The sequence below is a fragment of the Babylonia areolata genome, chromosome 15, assembly GCF_041734735.1.
Source record: "Babylonia areolata isolate BAREFJ2019XMU chromosome 15, ASM4173473v1, whole genome shotgun sequence".
Taxonomy (NCBI): Eukaryota; Metazoa; Mollusca; class Gastropoda; order Neogastropoda; family Buccinidae; genus Babylonia; species Babylonia areolata.
The window spans coordinates 30,254,409-30,269,132 of NC_134890.1; the positions used below are offsets into that span (position 1 = coordinate 30,254,409).

A 14,724-nucleotide genomic window follows, 5' to 3' on the forward strand; every position below is an offset into this window, starting at 1 on the left:
GTTCGGTAGTTTGGGACTTAGGTACAAGTTTATCACTGTCACTGGAGATCAGAAGACATAACAAAATTGTGATTCTTTGGTACTTCTTTAGGATCTACCATCAAACACTTTAAATGGTTGATCTGTAATGCAATGTTGCATTTTCTATGTCAAGCCTCATTCCCCACTTGTTTACCTATTTTTCAAATTGTTGCAGGTGTTCAGTTACCTGTCCTGGAATGTAGGTATTTTCCTTGTCCCTGTCCAGCAAACATTTCTCCAACTAAAGCTTCACCTGGGATGAAATTGCAAGTGGAAGGTTATCATTTTTCACTTATTTCAATATGTCCCTATGATAGGACATTTTGAAACTAATCTTTCATGTTTCAAGCCGGTCTTCGAAGGACTGATACACTTACAAATATGTTTGAACTCGTGCAGATGTTGAAGCTTGTTTCCCAATTTGGGGAGCTTGTTTCCCAATTTGGGGAGCTTGTTTCCCAATCTTGAGAAGTAACCTATTGCTTGCGCTGGAGGCTTTCTCTGCAGTTGACAACCAGAAATCACCAGGCTGGAATGTCTGCATTGGATGAAATGGCCATTAACCATGCTTTGGTTTCAATCATACATTCACCTTTGAACATCTGTTTATGTTGTTTCCCTTTTATTATAATATGACTTATCCTGAACCAAACCATTTCCTTTCACAGTGTCTTCTCTTTGTTTTAATCAGTTTTCAGTGAGATGAAGCTGATATCTGGTGAGAATGGACTCAACAAGATAATTATGACATTCTGTTCTTGTACTGGGCAGTCAGGTTAGATGATGCCCCCTCCCCCCCCCCCAAGAGAAATAGTCAGAAAGACTCACAAGCCCATGAAGTAATGAGCAATGCACACCCACAAACACTCTGAACACAACCAGGGTGGCATTTATGCATCCTTTATTGTTCCCGGTGTAAATGCCACTGAATGAGCCAGTCAGACATTGAATTGTCATTCCCCTAAGATGTACTTGCACCTCAGTAATGGCACAATGACAGTGACCTTAAAAAAAGTCCAGACACTGACAACTGAGGGACTACCCAGGGAAACCCTCTTTGCAGGGTGCGGCATGCGCACTGCAGTACCTTAAACTGTTCACACACAAGGGGGATAAAAACCCTCGCCAACCCCACTACCGCAACAAACAAATCCAACTGTGTGAGAATGTTGCCAGCAACGAAGCCTGAACATTACTCTTGGGGAATCTAAAACATGCAGTCTCAGCACCCTCCCTACACCTCTCCCCACCACCATCACTGCCCCAAACATCTTTAAGATCACGATAACACTCAGGAAATGAAAACTTCAAAAATGTTCTAACATATGTCACACGTAAGTATTTTATGATTACTAAATGATGCGCTCAAGGTTCAAGTAACCTGAAGTTCTGAATAACTTGAGCAGTACCTCACTTTAAAAAAAGAAAAGAAAAAGTAACATAAAAATAATGACAGAAAAACACCACCATTTACCATACAAACTATCATGAAATAAACCTTTAGTCCATATACCTATCATGAATGGAACATAAAAAAGAAAGCAGTTAACCACATACAAACAAGCTTGCTAACGTTTATACCTATCAACTACACAGTACAGTTTTTAAAAAATTAATAAAACAAAATAAAAAAAATGAAAAAGAAAACAAAGAAAATAAAATCTAATGACAAGACTCCCTTAAAGAGGCTCCTGGGAACAGACTTTTCGTTTTAGGAATAGCAAAATGGACCCACTGTCTCCCCAGAGGAGACTTGCAGACAGGTATCCTATTGAGCTGAATGATCAATTTTCATTTGCATTCTTTTTCCATTGTCCTGCTAATTTGTTATGCAATTCCTCCCTCAGACCCCCCCTCACCCTTCCTCCTGACATGACAAAGTTCAATCTGCCCAAAGAGGAAAAAAAAAAAAAAAAAAAAATCTAAGCTTCCTATTCCCTCTTTTACTTGACCTTCCTCCCCACCCCATCCCCCCGCCCTTATTTTTTTCTCCCATTTCTAGGGAAACAGTGGGTCTTGTTCTAAATGTTCTGTTCTGAATTTTAAAACATGCTGCATTAAAGCTTAACTCCCAACAAGTCCACCACCCACCCACCTTGTTGGAGTGTCTGCAATTGACAAAGGAAAACAATCACCAAGCTTAGCTGTAAGAGACACCAAACCCACCTTATTTGCTGCTGCTCTTATCATATACCCCCCACCCTCTCCCACCCAGTTCCGCCCCAGTCTGTGTGTGTACGTCGCCAAGCAGGTGACGACAGGGTGGAAAGGCTTCCACCTGAAGGGTTAAAGCATTGTTTGTAACTTTCCCCCTGCCATCCGCTTCACTAAGTCTGCTTGGCTTTTCGCCAGTCACATAGTTTTCAACACCATATACCCCTTACATCGAAAAGCCATATTTATGCAAGGAAGTTGCTGAAAACAACATGACTGGAAAGACATTGTGAATTGTTTAGAAAAAACAAAAAAAACATGGGCATGAAAATGTAAATGAGACGAATTATCAAATCTTGTGGTTGCATTAAAACCTCAACCCTAACAATAAACCATGTTTTTTGATCTACACTTTTTGTTCATCATGTCCATGAGAAAAAAATGAATGATGGTTTGTTGTTTTAAGTGTTGCGCCTCCTTTTTCCCGTGGTGCCAATAGGGGCACACAGCCTGCACAAAGTCCCTGAAGATGAAAAGAGGCTGATGAAGCTGCCATGTGAGTCACTGGTTTGGCGGGTCCACTTGGGCAGGGCACCACTATGGCACTGAAGGCCAGCGCGAGGTTTGCAGCCACAGATGTAAGAGGCAGGAACACTCATCATCGCCACTTCTCCACGATCCTAATCCTCCTCGTCCGGTTTTTTTTTGCTGCCATCTTATTTCTTCTTTTCTTTTTTTTCTTTTTTTCAGAATGTGTGTGCATGCTGGTCTTCTTGTGAGCTACATCCAGTTTGGTTGGGCTGTGTCTTTTTTTCAACTTAGCTGTGTTCATTTTGCTTTGGTTTTTGTTTTGGGTCTTCATGTGTAAAGCAGGTGAATGTCAATAGATCGCCTCAGTGTGAAGACTTTCTAAGTACTGTGAAGTTATATTGTTGCAGCTGCAGCTTGCTTTGCCTTTTTCCATCAAACATACTGTTCCATGAGCCTGCCTGCAAGCACACATAACACAACCACCAATCAGTCTCCAAGTGAAAACTAAAGACAACTTCTGCCACTCAACAAGATTGAAAAGTCACTGATAACATTCAGTCCTCAGCAAAACCAGTGCTTGTGAATCATTCAGGACTTGAAATATAGCAATGATGCCAAAATAAAATCACCCCATTTCAATATTAATCAACCATCACAAAAGAGTGTGCTAAGTACACAGCATTGCTAGCAGTGCACAACTACTGGAGACCAACCATGTATAACTAAACGATCAAAATGCAGTACTGTAAAGTTCGGTCTTTAAGCCACGATTTCAACCTCTTTGGCTTATACAATGATGCAGCTTATTTGAGGATTTTAACATCTTGGGAGTGCCACGTTCTCGTCTTATCTTAGCTGCCCTTAACTCACCAAAAAGGAAATTTTCTATCTAAAATTACGTCATGATTTCTGTCCATGAATTTTTGGATGAGCTTCAGGATAGTGTGCTAACTGTTCACGTTTTATAAATCAAATCCCCACACATTAAAGCCTTCAGATTAGCATTCATTTCTACTCTGCTCAAGCGTACACCCTCACCATGCTGATAACGCGACGTAATGCCTATGATGCAGCCTTCAAATTGAAGGCGATCGACCTGGCAGATGGTGCAAGCGGCGAACCAGCAGCGACCTCCACTTTGCATTCATGTTCATGAAGTGAAAGCGAGGCTGAAGTCAGTGACAAGATGGCGGAGGAAGCTGTGCTGGTTCTCTTCAACTCAGACATTGAAGACGAAGATTTCAGTGGATTCAGTGAGCAGGATGACGTTGAATGTGACTATCCCTAAATTATGGATCTTATTTTTCGTTGTTTGTTTATTATTTTATTGGGGCACTAGCAGTATTTTCGCTTGCTTTTCTTTGTGTTGTTCCCGCTTGTGTTTATTTCATAACCTACAGTATTGACAGCTTTTCTGTGGTATCAGTATGTGTTCAGGTACCAGAAATAAGTGCGGCTTACAAGCCAGTGCGGCTTATGTATGTATAACGTTAAATTTTGTCCAAAATTTAGTGGGTGCGGCTTATATACCAGTCTGCTCAATAGACCGAACTTTACAGTAATTAAATGCAGTTTATAAATTATCAATTTCAAATTCATTCTGAATTAATTTTGCGCCCCCCCCCCCCTTCCAAAATCACCATTAATGAAAAAAGAGAGCATTTTCTAACCAAAAGAAGCACACTTCATGTCTCGAGTTCATCCGCTAACATGAATAACAAAAAAGCAACTACCAAGTACAGAGCAGCCTTCTATGGTGCTGCACTCAGTAGTCATAATGTACAAATGAATTTCTATGTGGATTAATTAAGAACGTTTTGTTGCTTTTTAAAAAAAATTTTTTTTTTTATTGATCTGAGTTTTGACTAACATGTGCCAGTGGCATATGAATGAGAAACGCTTTTGTTTTTGCTTTTTTGATACAAAACATCCCCCATACCTTGAAGAGAGTCCCACATGAGGGCCAGCACAGCTAGCATGGTGAAAAGTGACGGCCGTAGTTTCCACCACCGTATCCACCACTGCCATAACCACCTGCAACAATCCAGGTGGTACTTGTTAAGGGCAAAGATAGATTATATTTTTCTTCCAGTTTTAAACAACGTCTAACAGATATTTACTTACAAGAATGGGAAAGCTCCGTAATGCAGAAAAATATGTATAATTACTAGAGAACATTTAAATTTACCTTTGAAAATGAAAGATACTTTGATTTTGTGAACATAAAATGTTTCAGAGACTGTATCGTCAAATTACGCTTGGGACTATTACCTCTTAAAGGAGCTACTTTGAAGTCATTTTTCAACAATAATCAGGATAAACTTTGCAGCTTATGTGCAGTCACGGAGGATGAGGAACATGTAATTTGTGTTTGTCCTCTGTATTCCGAAATTAGAGCTAAATATCTGGACTATTGTAGCATACAATCTCTTCCACAATTGCTAAAATGTGACAGCATGCGTAAAACTAGGAACCTAGGAATTTATATCTTTTATGCATTGAAAATTCGAAACAATTTCGTAGGTAATATAGATGAGTAATGCCCTCTGTACTGGTGTCAGTTGTGAAAATAACTGAATGAAAATCTGTAGGTTTAGGAAATTCCACTTTCTTGCATGCATGGCTTGTTTCATGTTTTCGTTTTTCCTTAATAGGCATTCTACATTGTTCTTTTTGTTTCTAGGGGCCGGAGGCCTATGGAATAAAATTTTGTTCTTGTTCTTGTTCTATCTATATATATATACACTCACACACACAATATTTTTTAATTTTATTTTATTTATTTATTTATTTTTTTTTGTTTTGTTTTGTTTTTTTTGTTATAAGAAATCAAAAGAATGGAAAAGGAAATATTGTGATTTATTTCCTGTTATTGTGTATAACCAGAAGAGAATGGTAATGGGGATGGTTGCCTGCAGAGGACTGTGTGCAAGTGTGGGGGGATGAAGAACCCCAAAGTTCAGTGGCCAATAGCCTGAGAAACGGCAAGAAAGGTGCAATTGCTATGCAAAGTTGTGTAAAGTCCATGAATGGGCATGAGGACCCCCCAAAAAAACCATTATCACATTCTGACTCAGAAAATGGGTGTGAAATTGACGTGGGCCATAAATGCCTTACCTTGAGGACCATATCCATAATCCCCGTAGTTGGGCCCCTGGTTCCAGCCCTGGTTAGGATAGTGACCATGGCCGTAGTTACCTCCAGCGTAGCCACCTACACACATGCATTCAGCAATGCCATGACATTAACACAACTGTGTGCAATTTCTGTTTATCAGAAGAGCTATACACATACATCAAAGAGTGAAATCCTCTCAGCACATGTTACAGGGAACAAGGTGTCCATTCATGTAGTTGTATATCAACATTCATGCTGGAAAACATTTCTTCTTCTTTTCTAAAGTTTGAAACAGTACTGTCTCACAAATATCAAACATCTAGGTAAGAATGTTAAGTTCATCAGTCCAAGTCAACAATGGACAGTAACCAGTCTTCCTGTAACTGTCACCTACACAAAGATCCTCCAACCAAAAACATTGTGAAGTAGTTTAAATTAGGACAGAATCACTCACGTGCAACATCTTTTTTTCCCCCCAATGTTTGTTATCTGCTGGACACTACAAACATTTTCATAAAGTTTGCCATCAGCGAACACAGGTCTAAATATAATTTTGAAACTATATTACAAAACAGATGGATCTGATGAAGATGCTACATCTGGGATTCATTTAGGTTTGGGACTACATGACAAGTCTGTACTCTCACAACAGGCATCAGAGTCATTAGCAAGTCAATGTTGGTTGTGTGACGGAAAGAAAACGAACTGAAAACTAAGGTGAGAAATACAGACACCTACAATGTTGGTCTGGAAATTTGAGCAACACTACAAAAGGCATTGGTGTGAAGTGCAAAACCCATGACCGTGTGGTCCAGTCTTCTGAGCCCACAGTACTCTCAGCTCTGGGTAAAAGTCATCCACTGGCCAAAGATAACCACCTCTGATGGGGATCAAACCATGTCCTCCCAGTCGTGGGTCAGTCAGTGACATGGAGGCTGGTTATGTATTACAACTTTTATTGTAAATGCTCCGTGTCTGGTAGGCATCATTAGGGAGGGTGTGCAGGTTTGCTTTCATTAGAGTTTTGTCAGGGTTCCCTGGTTATTTTTTTAGCAAGAACCGCGTGTGCACGCACATCTTCATTTCCTTTTTTTCAAAGTCACTGACAGGCTAAAATTTCATCCTGGAAATCGCTGTTCTGATATAAAGGATTTTGAACATTTTCAGTGACTATGTTTGCAAGTTTACAAGATACATTTGGTTTAAAAACTACACCCATTATTTGCTTTGGTCTTCTATGTTCATTCTGAGCGCATTTCTTGTCATATCTACCATAATGTATTTGACCTGATCCATTCATACTCTGCCAAAAAGCTGTCCGAACAAAAGCAGTGCCAACTCAGAGAAGCTAGTTAAGGTGGTGGGCTGCCCGTTTTGTCACATGACCTACTTCTCACTCTGCGAGCGACCATAAGTCAGCCATGAAAGCAGGCCTGCACACCCTCCCAATTATTACTGTTATCGGCCTTCCATAGCTCCTGTACTACTCACCTCGGCCAGGTCCAGGCCCATACTGGCCATAGCCACCACCAGATCCATAGTTGGGACCGTAGTTTGGTCCATAGCCTGCAACAAACCCAGTACCCAGTTGGCATAAAAGGTGAAACAGCACCAGCCAAACAACAACATCTACACTTTTGTGACTGGGCATCAGTCCAGTGACGTATCGAGAGATTGCTGCTAGCAGGTAGGAACATGGACAGAGAATTTCTGGACACCATAAAGGTGAATCAGGTGGGGAAGAAGATAGGAAAAGGTGACAGACAAAGAAAGTAAATAGGCAAACAAACCAAAGAGGATAGTGTGATTATTCATGATTGAAAAAAGTCCTACAGTAAACTGTATTAGCCAAAATCACATCACACAGAAGTCACACAATGCAAGTGTGATTATTTGTGAACACAATGCAAGTGTGATTATTTGTGAACACAATGCAAGTGTGATTATTTGTGATTTAAAGATGTCCCACAGTGAACAGTATAAGCCACAATCACATCACACAAAAGTAACAATGCAAACTAGTGCACAAAAAACACAAGCAGCACATAACCTAATATCAACTACAAAATCCAAGTAAAATGTGTCTTTATAAAAATTACAGTGCAACTCGAGGTATTTCTACTACACACATGCATACAACAAATGTAACCCTTACCATATCCTTGATCTTTCTCTGTGGCTTTCTTCACCTCCACCCTGCGCCCGTTCAAGTCAAAGTACTTGGTCACTGAAAGGAAAAATGAGGCTTTTAGAACAGCATTCTCATTTGAGGTAATGAAAAATAAGCCACTCAAATTCCTCCCATTAGATTTTAAATGCTGACTTATCCTGGTGAGAAGTTGTAAAACAGACTCTAAAATGTCTTTTCCTTTTATCTCTGTGTATTTGAAAGAACCCTGACAGAAACAAAAGTTCATGTGAAGATATCTGAATCTTGTTGCTTTCCGTTCTTAGGAAATGAGTTAATCATTCTCTTTCCAATCAGCTGTTCATGACCTGTTAAAATTATTTTAGCTATGGCGAAGGCTCCCATGATAGAGCCATTAAAATTAGTTCAACACACTGCAGACTGCTTTTGGAGACAAACGCCTCTGTCAAATTTGCATTTTTTCCTTTAAACTCATTTCAAAGCTTGTATAAACACATCACCATGTCATTAAGCACGTCTATTTTCAGCCAAGGAAACCTGCAAAAATGCTAATGCACATTATCACACAAGTTTCTCAATTTTAATGCCAACTTCACACAAGTTTATCCATGATATAATGCCAAAATACACACCTATGGTATCCATAAAATAGCATGAGCTTGCACATGTTTATCCATGAAAATTTCCACTTACACACATTTATAAATCCATGAGGAAAAAAAGTCAACTTACACACATACTTAATAATAATAATAATAATAATAATGGATACTTATATAGCACACTATCCAGAATCTGCTCTACGTGCTTTACAAAAACGCTTTGTTAACATTAAACATTACATCTATGTTACATACACACACCAAAATGTGACTACACACACACACACACGCACACACACACACACACTGCATACATACATTTTAACATACATGTGTATCTAACAGCTACCCTGACACATACGCACACATAGGCAGGCACAAGCTTACATAAACACACGCACACACAATACACATTCATATACATGCATGTAGTTATGTACACATACATATGTATACACACAGTCAAGCACAGCTAACGCAAAAGAAGCGGACCTGCCACAATTGAACTTACTGCTGAGGGAAAAGGTGAGTTTTGAGACGAGATTTAAAAGATGCGAGGGAATCAGAATGACGGAGGTTATCAGGGAGCTTGTTCCACATCTTTGGTGATTGAAAAGAAAACGATCTGTATCCACGATTTAATGCTAAAATACACACCTATGGTATCCATGAAATAATAGCTTGCACACGAAAAATTATCGACTTACACATACACTTATCCATGATATAATGCCAAAATACACATCCAGTGTATCCATGAAATTATATCAGCTTGCACATGAAGAAAAACTGTCAACTTACACACATGCTTATCCACGGTATCACTGTCATCAAAGGTGACAAAGCAAAAGCCACGGAGCTTCCCTGTGTTCTTGTCCTTGATCAACTCCACTTTGGTGATGTTTCCGCTGAAGGCATCGCGGATCATATCATCCGTGGTGCCGTCCTTGATGCCGCCGACAAAGATCTTCATGGCCTCCTGCTGGCTCTGAGGGTCCTGCTCACGGACATGCATGAAATGCTCTGTGTTAGACTTAGTGGTGCTGCATCCCTGAAGTGCTTCCTGCATGTTTTTCTTCTGAGGTGTGAGTGTGTGTGTGAAACTGAAAGAATGTGTGTGTGTGTGTGTGTGTGTGTGTGTGTGTGTGTGTGTGTGTGTGTGTGTGTGTGTGTGTGTGTGTGTGTGAGAGAGAGAGAGAGAGAGAGAGAGAGAGAGAGAGAGAGAGAGAGAGAATATCAGGGCATATTCACAATCACTGTCAATGTCTGTTTATAATGCATATGGTACGTGCACAAGCTTCTTGTCCAACATTTTCTTCTGATGTACATTATCATATCAGTAATGGAGGATGGCGAGAAATATCTAGGGTTTTTCTTGTTCTTGTTTTTTGTCCACAACACACTATGTGTGGCTTGTATGACAACGAACATGAGTACATGTGTGTGACTGTGCATGCTAAAACTAAAGTGATGTAGTGTATCTGTTCACTAAGGAGCATGGCAAGAGGATGTAGGCACAGCTGATTTAAAAATTGATTAATTTTTTAGCAGTTTGTAAAGCAGGCATCACTGCATTGGGACATATCTATATATATGTTACACTACATCTGCTAGCCAGATGCTTGACCAGCAGCTTGACCCCATGCGCTTAGGCCTTTTCTGCATGTATGCATCATTCTGTGTATCCATCAGAGTGGATTTCTTCTACAGAATTTGGCCAGAGGACAACGCTCATGTCGCCATGGGTTTTTTCAGTGTGCCAAGTGTGTGCTGCACATAGGACCTCAGTTTATCATCTCACTGGAATGACTAGACACTCAGACTGATTTTCAAGTCAAATGTTTTTTTTCTTCTTTTCTTTTATAAAGAATGAGAAATCATGTATCATAAAAAAATGTCCACTTCCATGCAAGTTTCATGAAACAAGTAAGGAAAGTTTTAACTCACATCTCTGGGCATGGCACGCTTGGTCTCAACTTTCTTTCCGTCGATAGTGTGAGGACGGTTCTTCTGAGCATCATCCAGTCCTTCAGGCTCTTTGAAGGTAACAAAGCCAAACCTCCGCGACCTACAGACATGTACACACACAAATACACCAGCCCATCTCAACATCTCCAGAACTCAGGTCACTGCACATATTGCTGTCTAACCTGGTGTTCAGCAAAGACCTATTTATGAGCATTTCACTACTTTCCATTTTCAGTATACTGTAAGTGTAAAATACACACATACACACCATTGTTGCAGGTATAAAACAGAGGCTTGATTACTCAAATAGCATTTCAAAATGTGCCATTCAATTTAGTGCCTATCTGTGATTTATTACTAATACCATAAGCCCTGCACATAAGGGAAATTTCTCACACACATTCACTGACACTGAAAAAACATTGCAGTCATTTTGAAACCAACTATCACAGAGTTAGGAGTGATGTTGAAATGCACACAGAAGTTGCACAAGTGGGAATTCAATTTAAAACTGAAGGCAGTCATAAAATAATCAAAATGACAGGAAAACTGCTTTCAAGAAGTGGGTAGTTCAAAACTGGGGTGTAATTACTATTGAACATAGTAGCCTGTCCACCCCACAGTGGACCACCCTTTTCAGTTGAAACACAAGCGCCAGAAATGGGTAAAGCATCAGGGTCTTTTCTGAATAGCTGGAAACATGATTCATTAACCAACTTCAATAAAAAAAAAAAAAATAATAATAATAAAATAAAAACCATTCCAAACACGCAACTTTTCCTCAAATCAATGACACATCACATGGAAATTCAAGCACCTTCGGCACTGTTTTTCCTTGCCGGTGTCTAAGCTCAGTCTTGCAATCTCCAAAGCATGAACTTTGAAGCGGTCAACAAAAGATTTTTTTAAAGCTCAACACTACTATGAATATTTAAGTCAATGGCTGCATCACTTCGAAATTGACACTGATGTTGCTGAGGCATGTCCATCAGTCCAGGTCACAGCTCAACAACTGAGAACATACATGTCTCCCTGTCACAAATAACATGCCCTAGCATTCTGCTACTGCTAACTGCACTGGTCATAGTGTGGCACTGTAGATGATGATCAATGTGGTGGAAACCGGAAAGAATCAAGATGCTGAAATCCACTATCATCCTAGTTCCAGACATGGGGAGTCTGGAAAGGAGGTGAGAGAGCAAAGAAACTGCATTCCAAATCACCCACCTTTTGGTGGCTGGTTCTTTCAGCACTATACAATCCCTGATCTCCCCATATTTCTCAAAGTGGGTCCTGAGCGATTTGTCGTCAGTGTCTGGGCTCAAGCCTCCAACAAACAGTTTGCGATTCTGGTCTGGGTCAGGGGCCGTCTCAAACTGACCACGTCTGTAGTTACCGTAAGGACCCTGGTGGTACTGCTGGTAGTTCATTGTGCCCTGAAAGGGAACACACATGAGGTCAACACAGTTGTAACAGCCCAGTTTAAACACAGCTTCACTTGCTCTCTGTAAAGCTCTACAGCTGACATAAGTTGACAGTGAGATAAGTGAGAGGACAGCAATGACAGACTTTACATTAACTGACCAACATCAAAGTCAGAAATCATGTTACAAATGTGTTAATTTCTGCATGCAATGACATTTTTCTCATTATAATGTTTGTGCGTATATATTCTATTTTCTGTGTTCATAGTGACACACCAAACATAAGCACATTGTCTCTATATACCGTCAAACACACACATACATATTACACTCACACACACAGAACTGTAATGTACCAACGAATGTTATGCACAAAGTACAAATTGAAATTCAATTACAAATTTGGGGGGGGGGGGGTTGGCTTGTCTCATTGTCCTGGGGGGGGGAAACAAGCGGTTGTTTTTCCTGACCCATTCATTTTGAAAATGACCCATTCATTTTGTGGTGACCCCATGGTGTCCTGAACCAAACCTAAGCTCTGTAAACTATCTAATATCTATAATTTCTACTGGACTGCAACAAATCATTTGACTACTCTACCAAGGTCAGAGAACAGTCAACTTGGTAACTAGTAATGGCAATGAACTTGTCAAAATCAATTGATTTAAAGTTATAACAATATTAATAATAATAATAATAGTTACTGTTAATCTTGATTGATCTAGATGGCTGGTATGACTGAGTATTGGAGTAAACTTGAAACATAATATTGTTCCAACTCTACTAGTTGTTTTTTTTTTTTTTTTTTAATTTTTTATAATCATTTAAACCATTTTTTTCATTTTTGGTTGTTCAGCTCTATAAGTATGTTTATTTCTTTATTTCAAACCTTTTCTCACATTTTTATATCATCAATATTTAACTGACAAGGATATGACTAAAGTAAAAAAGAAATATATAAAAAGTTTTCCAGTTAACAAGATGCATAAAGTATTAAAGACTTTGATAACATGACCAGGGAGCATACTACCTAAATGTAGCATCACAATACAATCTATAACAGTAGAATGTAATGTATATATTGTGTAGTCATATAAGTTCCAACAAACTTTTTAACAAGTACCAAATTTCTCATGTTCTGCTCAGTTTCAGCAGTGCAATCAGTAATGAACCATGACATGACTGACACATCAGCTGTTACTGTCACTGTGTCATTCACTTAACTTTGAGTTGGTATAGAAACCAAATAATATGATACTGTCCTCAAGCATGTGAATTCACATTTTAAAGATTGTTTTATTCATTATACACAAAATACATGTTTTGTCTTCTTTTTTTTCCAGTGCTACTTCTGCTCCAGTTTCCAAATAAGTTCATTGCTAATACTCCATCAGTAAAAAAATTAATCAAATGGGTCTCAATCTTATCCCAAATCAAATTTTCATATACACGACTACATATTTTTTAATCAAAAATTAAAAAACACCATTCTTTATAGCATATGAAGTAGTAGCTTGGAATTGGAATGTATTCCATGGGCCTCTCACTAGTCTCAGACCTTTTATGCCCCTTCTCCAGTTTCAGTTTGCACTGGTTTCACTTTCACTTCATTTTGACAGTAAGCATTTCAAAAGTGGATTGGCTTTACTTTTAGGGAAGTTATAAAAACAGGCCAGGAATAAACTTCATTTATTGAAAAAAAAGTGTAAGTACTGTTGTTTATCATGATAGTTAACTAGTTATCAAGAAGGTTATTTGAATTTTTAGCCTTTAGTACTATTTCGCTGAGCACAATTCATTTTACTATCAGAATTTCTATCATGTCACTATGAGCAATGAGTATAACATACTTTGCAAACGAAAACTGCAAACAGCGACCAGTGCAACTCCTGGATATATACAATGAATATTGTGCAACATCTTAAACGATCATGTTTGTCACAAGCCGGCATGAGGGGTTGGTGGGACGGGGGGTGGGAGTGGGGTGTCAATTTCATAGCCTGGTGCTATAACTGTCTTTGCTACTACTGATCAGGGAATAGACATGAACATGAAGAAACAAAGGACCAAAAGCTAAGAGCCACGGGCCGCGCTAAATAATGTATACAGTGCGCAACCATACCACCCAAGCAAAGGCGCAAAGAACAGTTTTGTGGCCATGACACTTGAACCGCGTGCCAATGCAAATGCCACGCCGGTATAGTTTATAATAGCATTTTACTGACATGTACATTCGTACAAACGAACGTGACACATCGACGTAGTTTTAATTCAACACTACACTTTACAACATAAACGCGAACCTAGCAAGTTCTATTGACCGCTTGACAGTATCATCTGACGATTATGACCAAGAAAAAAACACGAGTTTCTTGAAGAAAATCATGGCGGCGGAGAAGTCACGCAACATGCCGAAAATGGGGGTCTGGTTAATGCCACCAAAATTCAAGCAAGACCTAAATATGGATTTAAATCTTACCTGTGTGATTGACGGATAAGGCAAAGCAAGTACAGACTGCGATCTTCCTAAAAGTGTCTAACTAAGATAATAGAGAATGATTCAACTGCCTGCTGAAATCTTTTATGGTGCCTAGTGGTCGTCACGTGGTCACCAAACCGCGCAGAGAGTCTTCCGGGAAAGACGTTTTCGACATCCGTTCATTTATATAGGAACATGTTCTTGTCAAAAATTTACATAATAGTTTATTTGTTCAAAAAGATGGTGGCGGTAGTGGAAAGTAGGGATGGGTGTGCATAG

General features: G+C 39.3%; 1 protein-coding gene across 1 annotated transcript; it reads right to left on the reverse strand.

The window, feature by feature from the left end:
* Window positions 1–905: 905 nt before the first annotated feature.
* Window positions 906–14,586, reverse strand: LOC143290548 (heterogeneous nuclear ribonucleoprotein A1-like). The gene is made up of 9 exons (XM_076600087.1): window positions 14,446–14,586; window positions 11,770–11,978; window positions 10,522–10,642; window positions 9,376–9,571; window positions 7,979–8,050; window positions 7,315–7,389; window positions 5,824–5,919; window positions 4,646–4,740; window positions 906–3,164 (listed from the first exon to the last, which is right to left on the reverse strand). Exons 2-8 carry the CDS (start codon window positions 11,970–11,972, stop codon window positions 4,679–4,681), a joined length of 825 nt encoding a protein of 274 aa, XP_076456202.1. The 5' UTR covers window positions 11,973–11,978; window positions 14,446–14,586; the 3' UTR covers window positions 906–3,164; window positions 4,646–4,678.
* Window positions 14,587–14,724: the final 138 nt, after the last annotated feature.

What these genes read in the sequence shown, in the direction of transcription:
- LOC143290548 (XM_076600087.1), bottom strand. Translation starts at nt 11,972, where the DNA reads ATGAACTACCAGCAGTACCACCAGGGTCCTTACGGTAACTACAGACGT. An exon ending in AAAGAACCAGCCACCAAAAG is followed by an intron (nt 10,643 to 11,769) that starts GTGGGTGATTTG and finishes ACATGTCTGTAG; the next exon opens with GTCGCGGAGGTTTGGCTTTG. An exon ending in TTATGGATATGGTCCTCAAG is followed by an intron (nt 4,741 to 5,823) that starts GTAAGGCATTTA and finishes GGATTGTTGCAG; the next exon opens with GTGGTTATGGCAGTGGTGGA.